This window comes from Ursus maritimus, unplaced genomic scaffold, assembly GCF_017311325.1.
Source record: "Ursus maritimus isolate PB19 unplaced genomic scaffold, ASM1731132v1 scaffold_4, whole genome shotgun sequence".
NCBI lineage: Eukaryota > Metazoa > Chordata > Mammalia > Carnivora > Ursidae > Ursus > Ursus maritimus.
The window spans coordinates 93,800,158-93,819,052 of NW_024426552.1; the positions used below are offsets into that span (position 1 = coordinate 93,800,158).

General features: G+C 38.9%; 1 protein-coding gene across 2 annotated transcripts in view; it reads left to right on the forward strand.

Annotated features, from left to right (window-relative positions):
• The window catches only part of WDR49 (WD repeat domain 49), a 125,091-nt gene that overhangs the window by 54,980 nt on the left and 51,216 nt on the right, over positions 1 to 18,895 (forward strand). For both annotated transcript variants that reach the window (XM_040621645.1, XM_040621644.1), the window contains exons 7-8: positions 950 to 1,183; positions 17,114 to 17,278. In XM_040621645.1, the coding sequence (XP_040477579.1) occupies positions 950 to 1,183; positions 17,114 to 17,278 (399 nt within the window). The remainder of the gene's footprint in view (positions 1 to 949; positions 1,184 to 17,113; positions 17,279 to 18,895) is intronic.

An 18,895-nucleotide genomic window follows, 5' to 3' on the forward strand; every position in this document is an offset into this window, starting at 1 on the left:
GCTCTTCCTGTTTTCTTCAATTGTCTCATGCCATTAGCATGTCGTTCTTGTGTCTTATTGTCTATGTTTGAATAAGAATCTAATGTCTGAGATTTACGTGAACTTGATTTCACTTAATACCAAGTCTTTTATTTCACACACATACATTATATATGTATATATGTAATATGTATATAATATATATTTTATACTATATAGTGATATAGTCATGTGTGTATATATATATAGAGAGTATAATATATATTATATATATTAGAGAGACCGGATTACTTTTCTGTTGCTAATGTGACAAATAACCACAAACTCAGTGGCTTAAAACAACACAAATGTATTTGTGTTCTGTAGGTTAGAATTCCAGCATGGGTCTCACTGAGCTAAAATCAAGGTGTTGGCAGGGCTCCTCCTTTTTGGAAGCTCTGGGGGACAGTCCCTTTCCTTGCCTTTTCTAGCTTCTTTGGCACATGGCCCCCTTCCTCCATCTTCAAAGCTAGCGATACTAGAGTCCTTCTCACATCCCATCACTCTAATCTTCCTTATGATTATGTCAGACTCACCCACAGCATCCAGAGTAATGTCTCTTAAAGTCCCTAATTGATCACATCTGGAAAATCCCTTTTGCCATGCAAAAGAGCATACACACTGCAGGGATAAGGACACAGACCTCTGGGGTGACTATTACCCTGCCTACCACAAGCACTCGCTAAATACAGTACTCTTCGGGGGACTGAAACAAAACACAGTCCTTCCCTGGGGAAGATTACAATGAGAAGACATTTAAATGGATAAGGAGATACAAGAAAACTATGTGCCATGACAGAAGTATGCACAATTATAGCACCGTGGAGGAAACAACCATCTGCCTGGGGTACAGCGTGAACCAGAAATAATTTTGGCTAAAATATGGCAATTGTTCTTGACATGTTCATATGACTTGATCACTTTTATCCAGGTTTTGAGACTCTGGGATATTCAGCACCAGCTGGCCATCCAGAGGATAGCTTGTTCTTTCCCCAAAAGTCAGGACTTCAGATGTCTCTTCCACTTTGATGAAGCCCATGGACGACTTTTCATCTCATTTAATAACCAGCTCGCGTTGTTGGCAATGAAAAGCGAGGCCAGCACAAGGGTGAAGAGCCACAGGGAAGCAGTCACTTGTGTTCTTTACAATTCGGTCTTGAAGCAGGTAATGATGCTTTTCTGTCACTCTCCTGACAAGTCCCCGTGTCCAGAGTCTCGTTCCTTTAATTCGACCTAAGGCAACTAAGGACAAATACAGAAAAAAAAAAAAATTGTGGGAAAGCAACGATTTAATAGCCATGTGCTTTTCTGCAATGATGTGTGTTCAGGTGGGTTTGAAGAGTGATTTCATTTTCAGCCAGTGACCACAGCGGCACAGATAGAGTTATAAGGAATTACAATACGCCAGCAAAAACAAACAAAACATGTAATGTAATTGAACTTCTGTTTGTTACTCGCTAGTTTGGGTCTTGATGCCAAATGCCAGTGAACCTGGTTGTAAAATTCTATTTTATGAACGCCATCCTCCTGTATCCCCGTGGAAAGTTCTAAAATATGCATGAAATGTAATTAGCAGAGATCCATTTTGCCAGCGTATTTTACACCAGTGGCTCGCAGTGGCAGCCCGGAATGTATTCATAATAAAATGATTCAGTTAAATGTGGTACCACTTGGTATGCAGCACGAGTGTTGTTTGTCTCCCCACCACCTTAATGACACTTTGCAGCCCCTGCTTGTGCGAGCGCTACCTGAATGTCAATGAAGAAGCCGCAGCTCCCCTGGAGCACAGACCACAGGCCTGTTCAGAGGACGGGGAGGGCCGGCGCCTGGTGTCTGGAGGGAGAGGCACCGTGGAGCTTAGCCCGCTGCAGTGATCACGTCAGGACTGGCAGTCACTGCACAGCAGGAGCCGAGCAGAGAGCCCGTATCCAGCTCGCGGCCAATTAAACAATCACGCCGACCCCTGCTTCCCTTCCCTTCTGCAGAAGCTTCTGCATTCGCGCAGAAATGAGTAGTTCGGTTTTTGTGCGAGGGCTGGAAAGCGCTTTGTTAGTAATGAGTACTGTGTCATGTCACTACTTCAAACACTCTGTTTTCTGGTTATTCTAGGAGATAAAAATCCTTTACGAAACAATCCATTTTGAATTCCATCTGTGGGGAACAGTCCGCCATAAATGTTCTATTGAACTTGATGAAGGCAACCAGTTAATTGGGCTCCCTGGTGGCCAACCGAGAGATGTATTTATTTCCAGGAGAACATTTTGCTAATTGAGAGTTGCAGAGTTAAGAAGCTGGGTTTGTGTGTAGATGTTAAGATCCTATGTCGTCTGGCCATTAGAGCAATAGTCCATGAGGAATTCAGGAAACGGGACACAAAGATGTGGAATCTTCCATTTGGGACATGAAGTTCAAGCTAAGCTAACGCGAACATAAGCAAGTTACAGGGAACAATAAAATATGCACATACACTATAGGCTGTAGGAAGCATCACTGTGCAACGGAGCTGGGTATTTGCACCTCTACTTATTTTTGCCGCTAAGCGTATAAATAATTAAAAGCGTTAATATGTATATAAAGTACATAGAGCTGTTCATTTCATACATAAGTGTTTCCTAACTATGAGTGGCTAAGCTATAGAGAAGCACTTTAACATTGTATTACATTTATAACTATAAAAATGTATTGCAGTTAAGAACAAAGAAACCATCACCCACAGTGCCATCCGCCAGTGATAATTTATCATTTCAGAGTAATTAGACAAAGCAAATAAAGCCGTTTTGAACAAGTCCAGATGCCAGGAACGAGGAAGCAGATTCATCCACTGTAGTTTCTTCGTCCCCATAGCTCAGGGAGACTCCGGTCCTGGCCGTCTTCTTGGTGCTCATTGCAGGCAGGTACTCATTACGGGGCTGACGGATGAAAGAAGGGAAGGCAGACACGAGACTAACAAAGGTAAAATGGAATCCAGTAAAAGGCAGTAGAGATAAGAGCAAAGTGCTGTCCATGGCAGGTGATCAGTTCTACCTGGGGCTGGAGGTGGGTGACAGACTAGAGCCCGGAAGTCTTGTAGCGGGATTCTCTAGAAGGAGAAGGGAGTAGTTCCAGACAGAAGATACAGCGCGAGCACCTCCAAAAAGACTTGAGCACTCACAGTACATTTTTTTTTTTAACATGGAGAGGATTTATTCTGGTGTTTGGAAGTACCTAGCAAATGTTGTGGGAGTTGAGGCAGTAAAGGGAGCCGAGAGCCAGATTGGGAATGTCGTTCACTGAGTAGACCATGGTCTGGTCTTGGAAAAATAAAGCATGGACTTGAGGTTAAAACAACAATTTTCACAGTGTGATCTCAGACTCCTGCAGAATCTGTAAGATCAAAACTATTTTCATCATATTATTAATTCGTTGTTTGCTTTTGTCACTCTTATTGTCTCAAGAGTGTACCGTGGAGTTTTCTAGAGGCTACGCGGCAAGTGATGACATCACTGCTCTAATGGCTAAAGGAATATATGCTCTTGTATTCCTGTGTTTTCACAGTTGCTCAGTTTAGATTTGCAGTATGGTAGGTATGTAGTCTATCTGTCCCTGTCTCTCTCTCTCTCTCCCCCACATAAACGGAAGCTATTTGGATTCTTCAGTAATTTTTAAGAATATAAAGAAATCCCAAGATCAAAAGTTGTGAGAACCGCTGAGTTAGATCGGAGTTCAGATGTTGGGCAGATAGCTTATCATTTCTAAGCTTCAGTTTATTGACTCTTAAATATGTGTGTGTGTGGTGGCTGGGGTGGTGGGAAGCATAGACATGAAAATGGTAACAGCATGGATCCTTCCAGCATTGCCTTGCTGTGGCCTGCCTCTCGGAAGCAGTCCTCCTTCCTCCCATATGGCCAGACTTAGCAAGGCTCCCCCGGCCCCCCATACCTCTCAGGTTAAATGTTGGTGTTCCATGACACTTCTTTTCTTATTAACTCTTGATGTTCCTTAATCTTTCTTTTCACCATGTGTCATGTGAAAGCAGAGGTTAGAAAGAGTTAGGATGGGGGGGGACCTGGAATTGGGCTTTGTCCAGGAACGCCCCTGCCCCTTCTCACCTCAACCCTTGCAATTCCTGCTCATAGATACTCGGTTCCAGAGCCCATCTTTGGTCCTCTCAGCTCCTGAAGTCTCCAGGGACATGCCACACTTACCTCTCTCCTCTTAGAGTATTGCTTACATTTCTAGTTATTTTCTACTCAGACACTTAATTCTCATTTTTCTCTCCTCCTATGTTTTTGCTGTAAGGGAAAGATCCTTATTTTCCACTTCTATATTTTCCTACAACTCCTTAGGCTCTCCCGAGTATCAGATACATGCTCAGTTGCTAGGTTTGCTGAATTATCACCACTTCTCATTCCAAGTTCAAAAGGAATCCATGCTTCTTCAGTCCACTGGTTATCTGGTTTGGTGTCTTTTTGGTAGACTTTGTCTTTGTCTGAGTTTAATGAAAATCTTCCTTTCTGTTGTTGTCATTTTAACATGTTGCCGACACTTTATTGTTATTGCATTCTGTTTGGACTTCGGTGGAGACCCCACATCATCCCTCTGTAACAGCAACTTGGTGCCCTCTGTGACTTTTACCTTCCTGCCTTTTGGTATATCCCCGCACCCTCATCTAAGAAAGTGATGTTAAGCCCCACAAAATCTTTTAAAAGAAACCACATGATTTCTTCACCCAGCAAAGCGTGCCCTCACAGCTAGCAGCAGAACAAGTTGGGACAGGATGAAGGAGTCCCTGGAATGCCTAATTTTGAAGGAATCAAAGAAACTCAATATCCTGGGGGCAGTTGTAATGAACTGTCTTTGCAATGAGTTCTTAAATGAAGCTTTTATTAAAAACCCATGAAGGTTAGGAAACTTTAAAAAATGTATTTGTAGGTATCCTATAAACTGGAATAGATAAAATTTCTGAGTTATCCTTATGGCTCTCATCTTAATGATGTGGGTTTATGTGTTTCTGTAAAATAGATAATGTTTCAGTCTGTCTTGCATCTAGGACATATTTATTGTCAGACTAGATATTTAGGCGTCATGCATTTTGGCAGATAATGATATTAACCATTTTTATTTAAATAACTTAGTTTTATAAAACACTATGTGCTTATTATAAGAAATTAAAACCATGCAATAAACTTAAGGAACTAAATATTGAGGAGATATCATCAACACGTTCTAAATATCTCTCTGTGCATATAATATTTTATATAAATATGGTTCTGTAAACTTTTTTTTATTCTATGATATATTGGAATAAAAAACATATATATTGGAATATATTTCCTTGTACCTAAATGTAGATCTACTTCATCATTTTTAAAAAGCACAGTATCCCATTGTACATGCGTATCCTAATTTACTGATCCATTTGCCTTGAGAATTTTGCTATTATGAATTTTTTTGTACATAAATATATTCACACTCATGACTTTATCTCTCTAGGGTAAGATCTTAGGAATGCATTTCTAGGTTAAAATATATGCATATTAGATAATTTGATACACAAATTGCCTCCCAGAATCTTACCATTTTACCCAATCTCTAAGAGTAAACATATTAATCACATGCATAGTTACATAAAGAGACATGTCAGCAGCTGCCTGGCTGCCTCCAGCAGGACCCCTGAGGTCATTGGTGAGGTTCCCATAATCCGGCATGGGATGTCGACTTTGCAAATTTGAAGGCTAGACCTTCTTCACTTTAGCCAGAGTGGTGCTGTTTCTTGGAGACCAACTCTCACACTATCACAGCAAACATCAAGCCAGATCATTCATTAAAAATGGGGCTGGGCTATAATTTTCTAGTGACTGTGCATCTCCTGTCCTCTTTTCTGCACACCAGTTTTTGGGAATTGAGATATTTGAGAATCTAACCAATTCAATTGGTAGTTCCCTTGGTAATTGTAAATCTAAGCAAAGGGAAGTGGACAAGCTTGAGGGAAATTTATCTCCACCTTACAAGACATTATACCTCTTTAGTGCTTGTATTTAGGGCAAAATCAATGAGTTTCTCTTTTGAACAGAACTGGATGGACACTAATGAAAACTTTCTCTTTGCCTGCCTTATTTGCTGGGCTCCAAGTGACCTTCCTTTTATTAACACAGCTTTTCTTCAGCGGTCGGCTCAAGGCTGTACTTGGTTACATGTCAATCCTGAGGCCATGAGCTCTGGTCGCTTGTTGGAGACGTGGGAAGTACCCTAGTCATAGGGTTACTCCAAAACACACACATGCACACACATGTGCACACATACACACACACACACACACACACACGTGAATATTTAAATGTGATTAGCTGGGAAGGAATAATGCATTTCAATGTTATAAGACTCAAAAGGACAAAAGGGTACACAGTGAAAATTTCCTCTTACCCATCTTTACCTACTCATCTTCCTTCCCTGGAGGCAACCAGTTTTTATGACTTTCAGGAGCCCCCTTTCGGGGCTATTCTATTCATACAGAGGTACATATGTAGACTTGCTTTTAAATATGGATATGTATGATTCTTAATATTTAAGAACTGATATTATTTTAAATGTTTTTTACACAAATGATAGCATATTATGTAGAGAAACACTGTTCTGTACTATAGATTTTTCACCTAACAATCCAGCCTACAGATCATCTTACCTCATTACCTGAAGATTATCCTCTTTCTTTTTTATAGCTGCACAGTGTTCCATTACATGGGTGTACCAAAGTTTATTAGTTTAGATTGATTTCAGCATTTTATATGACAAATAACGTAGTAGTTTTTAACCTTAAACACACAACTTTTAGCCTGAGTCAGGAAATATCTGTAGAATAAATTCCTAAAACTGAAATTATTGGGTCAGAGAGTATTTATGTCTGTAACCTTGATGGATATTGTCCAATATTCTCCATAAAGTTGCATGAAATCCAACAGAAGAGTAGGAGAGGACCCTTTCTTCAGCCTCTCTCATCACCACAGTCTCGGCCTTTTTTTTTTTTTTTTAACAATTTTTTTTTAAGAGCACTTTTAGGTTCACAGCAAAATTGAGTAGAAAGTATGGAAATACCCCATATACCCTGTCCTCCCATATGCATCCCCTCCTCCATTATCCACATCCCCCACCAGAGTGGTACATTTGTTGCAGTTGATGAACCTCCATTGACACATCATTGTCACCAAATATAAGCACAGTTTACATTAGGGTCATTCTTGGTGTGATACATTCTGTGAGTTTAGGCAAATGTATGATCACATGCATCCACCATTATAGCATACAGCCTTTTCAGATCATCTTCTATCACTCAGGAATATGCGTTTATGTCTCCTCTGTGTATTTTAATGGCTAGAGAGCTCAGTTTTTGAAATGTTGAATGGTATTCCATTGGGTGGATGTGCCACCATTTATTTATCCATTCATCTACTGAAGGACATCTTGGTTGCTTCCAAGTATTGGCCGTTGTGAATAAAGCTTCTATAAACATCCATGAACAGGCTTTCATGTGGACATAGGTTTTCTACTCCTTTGGGTAAATATAAAGAAGCATGATTGTTGGATCGAATGGTAAGAATATGTTTCGTTTTGTAAAAAAAAAAAAAAAATGTCAGTTGCCCTCTAAGGTGGCTGTACCTGTCTGCTTTCACACCAGCAATGAATGAACGTTCCTACTGCTCTACGTCCTCAGCAGCATTTGATGTTGTCAGTGTTCCAGATCGAGGTCATTGGGAGAGACGCATAGTATCACGTAATTATTTTACTATTTCCCCAAGGACGTCATGTGGAGCATCTTTTCATATGGTTATCTGCCATTTGTTTATGTTCTTTGGTGAGGTGTCTGTTACGTTCTTTGGCCCATTTTTTAAATTGGGTTGTTTTATTGTTGCATTTTCAGGGTTTTTTGTATATTTTGGATAACAGTGCTTCATCATACATGTCTTTTGAAAATAATTTCTCCCAGTCTGTGGTTTATCTTTTCATTCTCTTGACAGTGTCTTTTGCAGAGCAGAAAATTTTAAATTTAACGAAGTCTAGCTTATCAATGACTTCTTTCTTGGACCATACCTTCAGTGTTTTATCTAAAAAGTCACTGCCAAATCCAAGGTCATTTAAATTTCCTCCTATATTTTTAGGTCTGTGATTCATTTTGTTGATTTTTGTGAAGGGTGTAAGGTCTGTGTCTAGAGTCATCTTTGTACATGTTGATGTCAGGTTGTTCCAGCACCATTTGTTGAAAAGACTACTCTTTTCTATTATATTGCTTTATCTTCTTCGTCAGAGATCAGTTGACTCTATTTATGCGCATCTGTTTGGGGGCCTCTCTATTCTGTTCCATTGATCTAGCCGTCTATTCTTATGCCAATATTACACTGTCTTTATTGCAGCTTTATGGCAAATCATGAAGTTGGTAGTGTCAGTCTTCCAATTTTGTTCTTTTCCTATAATATTGTGTTAGCTTATCTGGGTCTTTGGCTTCTTCATATGAACTTTAGAATTGTCTTGTCAATATCCACAAAATAACTTTCTGGGATTTTTATTTGCATTGCATGGAATTTTTGATTAAGTTGGGGAGAACTGAGATCTTGACAGTATTGAGTCTTCCTATCCACAGTACATGGAATATCTCCCTTTATTTAGTTCTTTGATTTCATTTATCAGAGTTTTATACTTTATGTCATATAAACCTTATTCATTTCTCTAAGATTATACTTAGCCTAAGTATTTAATTTCTGTGGATGCTAATATAAATGGTATTTAGTTTTATTTTCAAATTCTACTTTTCATTGCTGCTATATAGGAAACGGATTGACTTTTGTATATTAACCTTGTATCCTGCAATCTTGCTGTAATCACTTATTAGTTCCAGGAGTTTTTTGTTGAGTCTTTCGTATTTTCTACATAGAGCATCATATTGTCTGCTAACAGACAGTTTATTTCTTCCTTTCTAATCTTTATACTGTTTATTTCCTTTACTTGTATAATTATATTAGATGAAGTTTCTGTATGATATTGAAAAAGGGTGATGAGAGGTAACATCTTTGCCTTTTACCTGATCTTAGTAGGGAAGCTTCACATTTCTCACCATTAAGTATGATATTAGCTGTAAGTTTTTGGAAATACTCTATCAAATGGAGGAAAAATCTCTTCTATTACTAGTTTACTGATAATTTTTATCTCAATAGATGTTGGATTTTGTCAAATGCTCTTTCTGCATCTATTAATATGATCACATGATTTTTCTTTTTTAGCCTGTTAATATGATGGATTGCAATTAATTGATTTTCAGATGTGAAGCACCCTTGCATACCTGGGATATATATCACTTGGTTATGCTGTATGAGTCATTTTATGCATTGTTGAATTTGATTTGCTATTTTGTTTAATATTTGTGTATCTATGTTCATGAGACATATTGGACTGTAGTTTTCTTTTCTGTAATGTTTTCATTTGGTTTTGGTATCGGGTTAATACTGGCCTCATAGAATGAGTCAGGAAGTATTCTCTCTGTTTCTATCCTCTGAACAAGATTGTAGTAAATTAGTATCATTTCTTCCTTAAATGTTTCATAGAATTTACCAATGAACTCATACAGTCTGGTGCTTTCTGTTTTGGGACATTATTAACTATTGATTTAATTTTTTTCATTGATATAGGCCTATTTGGACTTGTCTTACGTCTATTTCTTCTTGTGTGAGTTTTGGAAGATTGTGTCTTTTTTTTTTTCTTTCCATATGTTCATCTGTTTTGTTTCTTAAATTCCACGTATGAGTAAAATTATATGATATTTGTCTATCACTCACTGACTTATTTAGCTTAGTATAATATCCTCTAGCTCCATCCACATTCTTTTTAATGGCTGAGTAATATCCCATTATATCTATCATCTATCTATCTATCTATCTATCTATCTATATCTATCTATCTATCTATCTATCTATCTATCTATCTAGATATCTATCTCACATCTTCTTTGTCCATTCATCAGTGGATGGCTTTTTCCACAGTTTGGCTGTTGTTGATAATGCTGTTATGAATATTGGGCTGCGTGTATTCCTTTGAATCAGTATATTTGTATCCTTTGAGTAAATCCTAGTAGTGCAATTGCCGGATCCTAGGTTAGTTGTAGTTTTAACTTTTTGAGGAATCACCATACTGTTTTCCAGAGTGGCTGCACCAGTTTGCATTCCCACCAACAGTGTAAGAAGGTTTGCTATTCCTGCATCCTCGGCAAAATCTGTTGTTGTCCTGCTCAAATGTAATTCTTATCTTTGTTCCTTTGAAGGAAGTTATCTTTCTCCCCTGGTTTCTCTCAAGATGTCATCTTTGACTCTGATACGCCTACGTGTCATTATTTTTGCATTTATCTTTCTTTGTGTCATGTGAGCTTCCTGGATCTGTGATTTGGTACCTGTTACTAACTTGGGAAAATTCTCAGTCATTATCATTTCAAGTATTTCTTCTGTTCCTTTTTTCTTCTCCTAGTAGTACTCTCATTGTGTGAATGTTATACCTTTTGTAGTTGTCCCACAGTTCCTGGATAATGTTTGCTTTGTTTTGTTTTCAGTCTTTGTCCTCTTTGCTTTTCAGTTTTTGAGTTTTCTACTGATATACCCTCAAGCTCAAAGATTCTTTCCTCAGCCAAGTTCAGTCTAGTAGTAAGCCCAACAAAGGCTTGCTTCATTTCTGATCTCTAGATCTCTTTTTGGTTCTTTCTAAGAATTTCTATCTCTCTGCTTATGTTACCCATCTGTTCTCACATGCTATCTTTAACCATTAGAGCCTTTTGCATGTTAAAAAATCATAGTTATTTTAAATTTCTGATCTGATGATTCCAATATCCCTGCCATGTCTGAATCTGATGCTTGCTTTCTTTCTTCAAACTGTGTTTTTGACTTTTAGTATGTTTTGTAATTTTTTTCTTGATAGTGGGACATAAGGAACCAGGCAAAAGGAACTGCTGTAACAGGCCTTTAGAAATGTGGTGGTGAGGTGTGGGGGCAGAGAAGAATTCTATAGTCCTATCATTAGGTCTCAGTCTTTTATGAGCCTGTGCCTCTGGACTGTGAACTTGACATCTGCTTTTTTTAAATTAATTTTTTTTCACATATGTTTCTCAGTTGTCCCCCACACTTACGTCCAAAAGGAAGACTACAGTCAGCTAGAATTTGGTATTTTCCTTCCTCAGATCAGGTAAGCACTGATAAAACCCCAGCACGTGAGGCCCTGCTTCTCTTGAGGGCAAACCTTGTTAAGAACAGAGTTACTCTAATGTATTTTGAAATAATTTCTTTCCTTCTGCCTCTGCCAGAGGCAGAAGGGGATTTTCCTCCAATCTTACAGTAAAAATCTGGCCGTTAATGTCAAAATAAAACTCATAAAATTGTGGGGACCCCCTATGACTGGCTCCCCCAGGCATTTTTAACTCTTGGGCTTCTCCGCTTGGAGCCTCCAGCAATTCGTCAGTTATAGTGGTGGTTTTCCTCTCTTGGCACTATTTCCCATGGGGTTTCCAATTCCTGAGTTCCTGCTATGGTAAATTGTAATTTTTTCTATTTGCCTGTTGATCTCTTCAATTCTGGGAGTAGCAATTTGCCCTGCGACCTCATTTCTATTGATCAAAGAAGTGCTGTCATTTATTTTAGTTTGCTTAGCTTTTTTACTTATGGTTAGGATGAGTGACTTCTGAGCATGAAGAACTGGGACCTGGATGTCCAATGCAGTCTCAACTACTTTTTGAAGGAGTATTTTCTCAGTTATTTGTTTAGAATGAAGGAAGCGTTGAGGTTTTAGAGTCAGAGTTCCCAATACTTTGCATTGAGCAAGTGATTTTAACTTCTCTAAACCAGAGTTTTCTTATCTATAAAATAAGGATTATAATATCCCCCTTGTAGATTTTCTGTAAAGGACAGAGGATATTGTATATAAAGATGCACGGAACAAAGCAGTAGTAAAAGCTAAATAAATGTTAGCTAAAAAGGGGGAAGTGATGTTTTTCTGACTTCGCCCCTAGTTCTTGGAGGTGGGGAGTGTTTTGAATGCCTGTGTAACAACCGCAGGTGGTCACAGCCTGCGGCCCCTCCCGTCACTCACACTGCCTAGGATTGCTGATCTCCTAGCTGGTCCCTGCATGTCCAAAGGAAAATTACCTTAGGGCCTTTGTATTGCTGTTTCTTTTGCCTACAACTTTCTTCACTTAGGTATCTGCATGGCTCCCTCCTTTACCTTAATCATGTCTTTCCTCAAATGATTCCTCAAGGAGGCTTTGTCAGAGCCCCCAGCTTTGTGGTCCCTCCCAGTGATCACCACCTCTGCCTCAGTTACAGTTTTCTCCATAATGCTATCACCACTAGACTATATCTATCTATATAGCTATACAGCTTTTCCTCTTTTTATTTTCTCATCTGGCTGCATCAGGAGTTTTTCACTGCTGAATCCCCAACACCCAGATCCTGTGTCTTGCATATCGTAGGTGTTCAATAAAATCAAGGCATTGATTTACAAGAGCAAACTACAAATTAACCTAAAAGAGGTACTAAATAAGATTTATAAGTGGAGAATGGCTGCCTTAAAATATTTGAACCCTTTTTCTGTACCAGGACTTAGATGTACTTACTGAGATGTAACTTCTAGAGTTTGATAGAAATAAAACAGGTAACCTGCTTTATATTATGGGGCCACAAACACAGAAACATCTGAAAAATAGAACTATAAACAGCAATTAAATCAAATGTCCTCATCCCTTAGTAGCCAGCAAAATCCGCTGCTGTAATTTTTTATTTCCCTTCTTGCTTAGACCTAGGACTTGAAATGTATATCAAGACAACTAAAATGCCTCCTGTTGTTGAACTACAAGAAAACAATTAGGGGATGTGGATACAGCCTCACATCTCTTAGAATTGTCTCATTGGCTGTGACAGCTTCAGATGAGAGAGACAAAAAGACCCATATATTCCTAAATGGTTATTAACTCGGGTACATAAGGCAGAGAACAGCGGTTTGCTCCTGAGTCCCACTTGCACTGGAGTGATTAAGGTACTGTCATTTCTGCTCTGCAGACTGCCGGGGCCCTGTTCTCATCCGCTGAGGTCTCACCTGATAAGAAGCAGCCAGGAATGAACTGAAAACTTGAAAAGATTTGGTATCATCAAAATCTGTCATATAAATATGATGCCAATACTCATTCCTGGGCTCTATTCCTGAGAAAATCACAGCTTGCTAAAAATAAAGTCCCCACCATCCTGTAGTCAAACCACTTCCTTCACCTGCCAAGTGATGTTAAATGCACTCCTCTTTCACCAAACTTTGAAAGTCTTTTCACCTGCCTTGCTCTTCTTGTATTCTGACGTTGTCATAATGACAGAAGTCTGGTTCATGCTGGTGGTGTGTTTGTGACATGGTCAGTCCTCGTTTTTCAGCACATTGTCTTCCCCAAGACTGCACCTTAAGGCAGATGGCCATAGAATGAAATGCAACCAGCTCTACACTGTTGTCATTATTGATTCAGATTTCATGAGAAATTGTGAGATGGCAGAGAAAGGTGCTAAAAACTGATGAATAGCATGTTGGGGCTCAGCCAGGTGATCAAAGGAGGAAGAGTTTTGCTGCAAAGCAGCAAAATGTGAAAGTTACTAATTCTTGATTGAATGTCTACAACAGATAAAAGTGGGGCAGTCGATGATTAGATGCTTTGTAATGTGGACAATGCCAGTGTTGAACAAGTAAACAGGTCTTTTCCTTGAACACTGGTCTCATTGTACTTTGCTCTTTTCTGATTGTTTGTTTTTGTCAGGGAATGCCCATCTTTTAGTACTGAAATACCTAACATAAGTTCTCAATAATACTTTTTGAATAGAAACAGTAAAACTCTCACAACCTTTAACCTTTTCTTTAAAAAACACCATCCAAATTTTCACTATGCTTGGAAAATTGTGTTTCCACGATTTTGTTTTTAATGAAGACAATTCAAATTCCTAAGTAATTATGTGAGAAATTCACAGGTCTGTTATAATTTGAAACTTCAGTGTACATCCACAATCTGCTTTCTAAAATTATAATTGTCTATATTTGCTGTCATAGTTGAAAGAAAACAATATATTAAATATTTTTCTTAAATTGGTTTGGATATGAAAAGTGCCATCACCCAAAATAGAGAGTCAGACAAATAAAGCTTAAATAGACTGGTAACACTAGTTAACTTTTATGGCTTATTTATTTTATACCATGTACAGTGCTTTACAAATATTAGCTTATTTAAACCTCTTAAAAATGGTTTGAGGTAGTTACTGCGATTCTCTCTGGTTCATAAGGGAGGGAACTGAAGCTTAGAGACATTAAGTGATGAGCCCAAGGTCAAACAACTGACCTTCAAATGCAGGCATCCTGTCTTCAGACTCAGTGCTCCTACCAGGCATGTTGCAGAAATCAAAGCAAATAGAAACACAGTCAGTACCTGAGGTGATAATTGAAGAGATAGGGCACATTATTTCAAGATTCAGGCCATTTTGTCCTAGAAATTATACTATTGTTGAACAATGGTAATTAAATATTTAAGCTACTTTTGATTTCAGGAGGGAAAATGTGTAACGTACATAGAGTTTTACATCATTTAAGAAGTTGTTTGATTCGGAGTTGTAATTTCAGGGGAAAAAAGGCTACAAGAGATCACGTGTTCACAATCAGTTCTTTGCTGAGCATAAATGTGGCAAAATCGTGGCCCTTTTATTTCCCAGTCTCTCCTCTCCTTTTTACCACTGAACTGCTGTTTCAGGTGAACGTCTCTTACCTGGACCATCACAGCAGCCCCCACATGGTCTTCCTACAACCCCAGTTTGTTCTCCACGCTACTGCCGGGAGTGCCTTCACAAACCCATGAACAAAAAATGCCGTATCACCCCCCTCCTCATCCAGAACAATGATCGCTGTGAACTTTGAGTCATACGCTCTGCTGCCCATCCAATGAAAGCTAAGGTCCCTATCGCAGTAAGAGCTTCATACACATGACTCATTATTCTCTAACATTGCTCTTTTTTAACACTTAATTCAGTTAATTCACATACAACATGATATTAGTTTCAGGTGTATAATATATTGCTTCAACAATTCCATACGGCACCCAGTGTTTATCACAACAAGTGCTCGCCTTAATCCCCATTGCCTCGTCCACGCCTCCCCCCACTCACCTCCCCTCTGGTAACCATGGGTCTGTTCTCTATAGTTAAGAACTCTAGCACTGCTCTTCAGGGATTCCACTATCTGTCAGAGCTTGCTGCCTCTGCCAGAGCTCACCTGGCATTCCACCATTTACCTCATCATCTGCACTCTGGCTCCATTACACTACATATTGTTTCTCGTGCTTAGGATATTCTCCAAGTTCTCTCTTCTAAGCACATTCTTAATTATCTGGGATACTATGCTGGATTGTAGAAAGCCTTATGATGTGTCTGTCCTAGACAGCCCATGATTTAAACCTCGTTATATAAGCTTAGGAACAGTGCTTAGCTGATTAGAATCTCAATTTCATTGCTGGTAGAATGAGGGTGATAACGTTATTTATTTTACAGGGTTTTTATAAAGATCAAGTAAGATAGTGTGAAGGGCTTGGCATCCAATAAATACATGTTCCTATCTTCAATCGCAGATTGGCCCTCCTCACCTTTCATTCCCCTCCCCCATCCCAGTGAGAAGATTTTGGATATTCCTCTCTGTGCCCCTGCCGCAACCAGGGGGGAGACCTCTAAACTTATAGGATTGTTTGGCCTTTATCTGTTTCTTGTCTGTTTCCTTACCTAGACCGATAGTTCTCAACCCAGGCTGCAGACTTAAGTAAGCCGGGCAGCTCATTAAAAAATGCTCCTTCTTAGTTCAGTTAAATGAGAGTCTCTGATCTGGTATACAGTCACGGTTTATAAAGTTCCCCAGGTGATTTTAATATTCAAGCCTGGACTATAGATTCCTTCAGAGCAGGGATTCGTTAGTGAATCCCTGCTGTCCTCACGGAGCTGGGCGTGGAGTGGACATTCAGTGCGTGCCCAAAAGACGAATGAATGCATGCACGCACGTGTGATGGCTGGCTCTCCAGGCCTTCTGAATATACATTCGATAAACTGGAACCCATTTAATTACAAAAATGCGATGCCCAAATTAGCATACAATTGATAAATTTACATTTATACAATGGTAATCAGTACCTATGCAGTTAAAGACATGATTTAAGTTTTCTCAAAGTCTAGATGTTGCTTCAGGCAATTTCCTATCTACTTATTTGTGGGTTCAGTATTTTTGCTTGCTTGCTTTTCATTCTTTTGGGTCCCAAAGTCCAATGGATGAGGTGATTTTAACTTCCCAAAGGGTGCCTAAATACCTAGAACTGAAATTAGCAGTTGACTTGCCACCATAAAATTTCTTACTGTCCGGCTACTATATATAATCCTATCCCTTCTAGCGTTTGTTTTGTTGCCTTCGTCTTGGAGTGTATATGCAGATTTATATTTAACCTTCCCGTGTTCTTTGTTTTTAGTGGCCCATCAATAATTGTGTTTTTAGCTGTAAAAATACATACAGCACCTTCAGAGAGGAGGAAGAAAGGGGCTAATGGCATTGAAAGTAATAGCTCTATCAATTTGTTAAAATTAACTTTTTTCCCCATAATGTCGGGTAGTGCTTTCTTTTCTGAATGCTAAATGGAAGGTGAAATACAGTAAAATGCTTCTTTTCATATAGTAAATAGTGTCAGAGCACCATGACTAATAAAATCAGCTTTCTCATTAAAATGCAGTAGATTTTTAAGTTTATTTTCAGTAGGATTTGATTTCAGGATGGCCTCTGGACAGTCAGCTGAATGGTGGGTAAGGGAAGTAGATGCCTGTCTTTGCTGGTAAAGAGAATCATGACTTCATTACCTCAGTTCTGGCTTAGGAATTGAAATATTATCAGCTTAACAAAAAGAAAGGAAACACATCACAAATATGTCTCTAACTATTATGGATTGGGGAGGGATCTCAGTCATGGAAATTCACAGGTTAGATATTTTTATTGAAATAAAAATGGTGGATTCTGGGACTATATTTAATTTCTTTACGAGGTTATTTTATCTTAGGTAATCAGCTCGGACGTGGGATCTACTGTTTCTTTCTGGATGATAGACACTGGGCAGAAAATCAAACAGTTTACTGGTTGCCATGGCAATGCAGAAATCAGCACTATGGCCCTTGATGCAAATGAGACACGGCTTTTGACTGGCAGCACAGATGGGACCATAAAGGTGAGAAACAGTGATGCTTTTCTATCCAGATACGAGGAGGCTGAAATACTATGTGAGGAGACACAGCTCTAGCTATATTTGTTTTTGCCTTTTTGGCCATGCAAGAGGAAACATGAGGCGAGAAGACTTAAATAACTCACACCATCTAATAACAAAGCTGTTAGGGAAAAAAAAAAAAAAACCAAACCTCTGTGGAACAATGAATAAATGATTTTTCTGAATAAATTATTTAAAATAAAAACACAACTTGGCTTACTTATTTCAGAAAGCCTGTTCCAGTGTTCTGGATAGAGGACTACTTTGGGGAATAAGAAGTCCGAATAATTTTCCTATGCTTCAGCTAATATCTCTAGTTTTCTTCTTCTCAGTTTATAAAATGAGAAATCAGGGCAACCAAGAAAACTTTTTAAAATGGCATAGATGCACATTTGGGGGCAAATGAATATTTTAAAATCAACCCATGTTATAATTTGCACTTGTGAAGGAAAGTGAGACAGTAAAGAAGGATCATAGGCAGAACAATCATCATTTTATCTATTATCATTCTAAACAGTATTTAATACTTCCACTTTTCTTGTTTTGTAACTATTACTAATTTCTTCTGGGAGAAACGTGCTATTATGCTTTGCAAAAATTATCAAATATTCATGCAAAGCTTAGATATTTGCTATCTGAAATCATGCCCACCAGTGAATCCTCTCTACTCCCCTCAGCTCTGAGACTACTGACAGTCTTTGACTGAAGATGGCTTGTGACACTTAGAGGCAACAGAAGGCAGTTTCTCAGAATAAGCTTTGAATGGTTCTCAAACTTCTGTCATAACTAGAATCAGAGGGTATCAGTGAGGTATGTCTTCCATGATGGGGTGTATGATGCATGCCAGTAGGCTGCAAGGGAGGGTAATAGAAAGTTCTCTGGATATGTGGGTAGAACATGATGAAAGTTGGAGGCAAGAATTCCAGGGGATTTCAGGCTGGCCAGTGTCAGTGTGACGTAGGTGCAATGGCGGGTTGCAGTGAGAATCTCTGGAAAGCAACAGAGCTGGGCCTCTGGGAAGGTTAAATGACATGAGGTAAGGACTGGGAGCTTGGGTTTCAGTAACTTAGTTTACAGAATTGATAAGATGTATGAAGGTAATGGGACAATTCCAATCTCAGTAGTCAAGGTGGAATAAAACAGGAATAATTTTAGCTGGAGTTTTAGACAGGCTTAGGCAAAAGAAGCAAGTGAGTATCCCACTGACTGGTCCTGGGATTACGAGACTGAACTGAGAAATGAGATGAGTAGCCTAGGTTCCTTTTACCCCTTTCTTGGAAAGTAACTGGTTATAGAGTCCAGAGTAGGGCAGACATGCAGATGTTGCTAAAAGCTTGCAGACTATCCCAGTTAAGGGACTTAGTTGGACCTGGGGACAATCAAATCTTTACAATACCTATTTGTGGGTATTATTTTAAGTGGGTTTGATAAGAGCTGCGTTTAGAGGAAAACAAAGTGACATGGGTAAAGAGCATGTGTACCCGTCAACATCTCAGCTCAAGCCTTGCATCGTCGAAGTTGATGTGAATTTAGTAGTATTATCGCAGCTTTTGAAGGTATATTTGTCTTTATCATAATAGC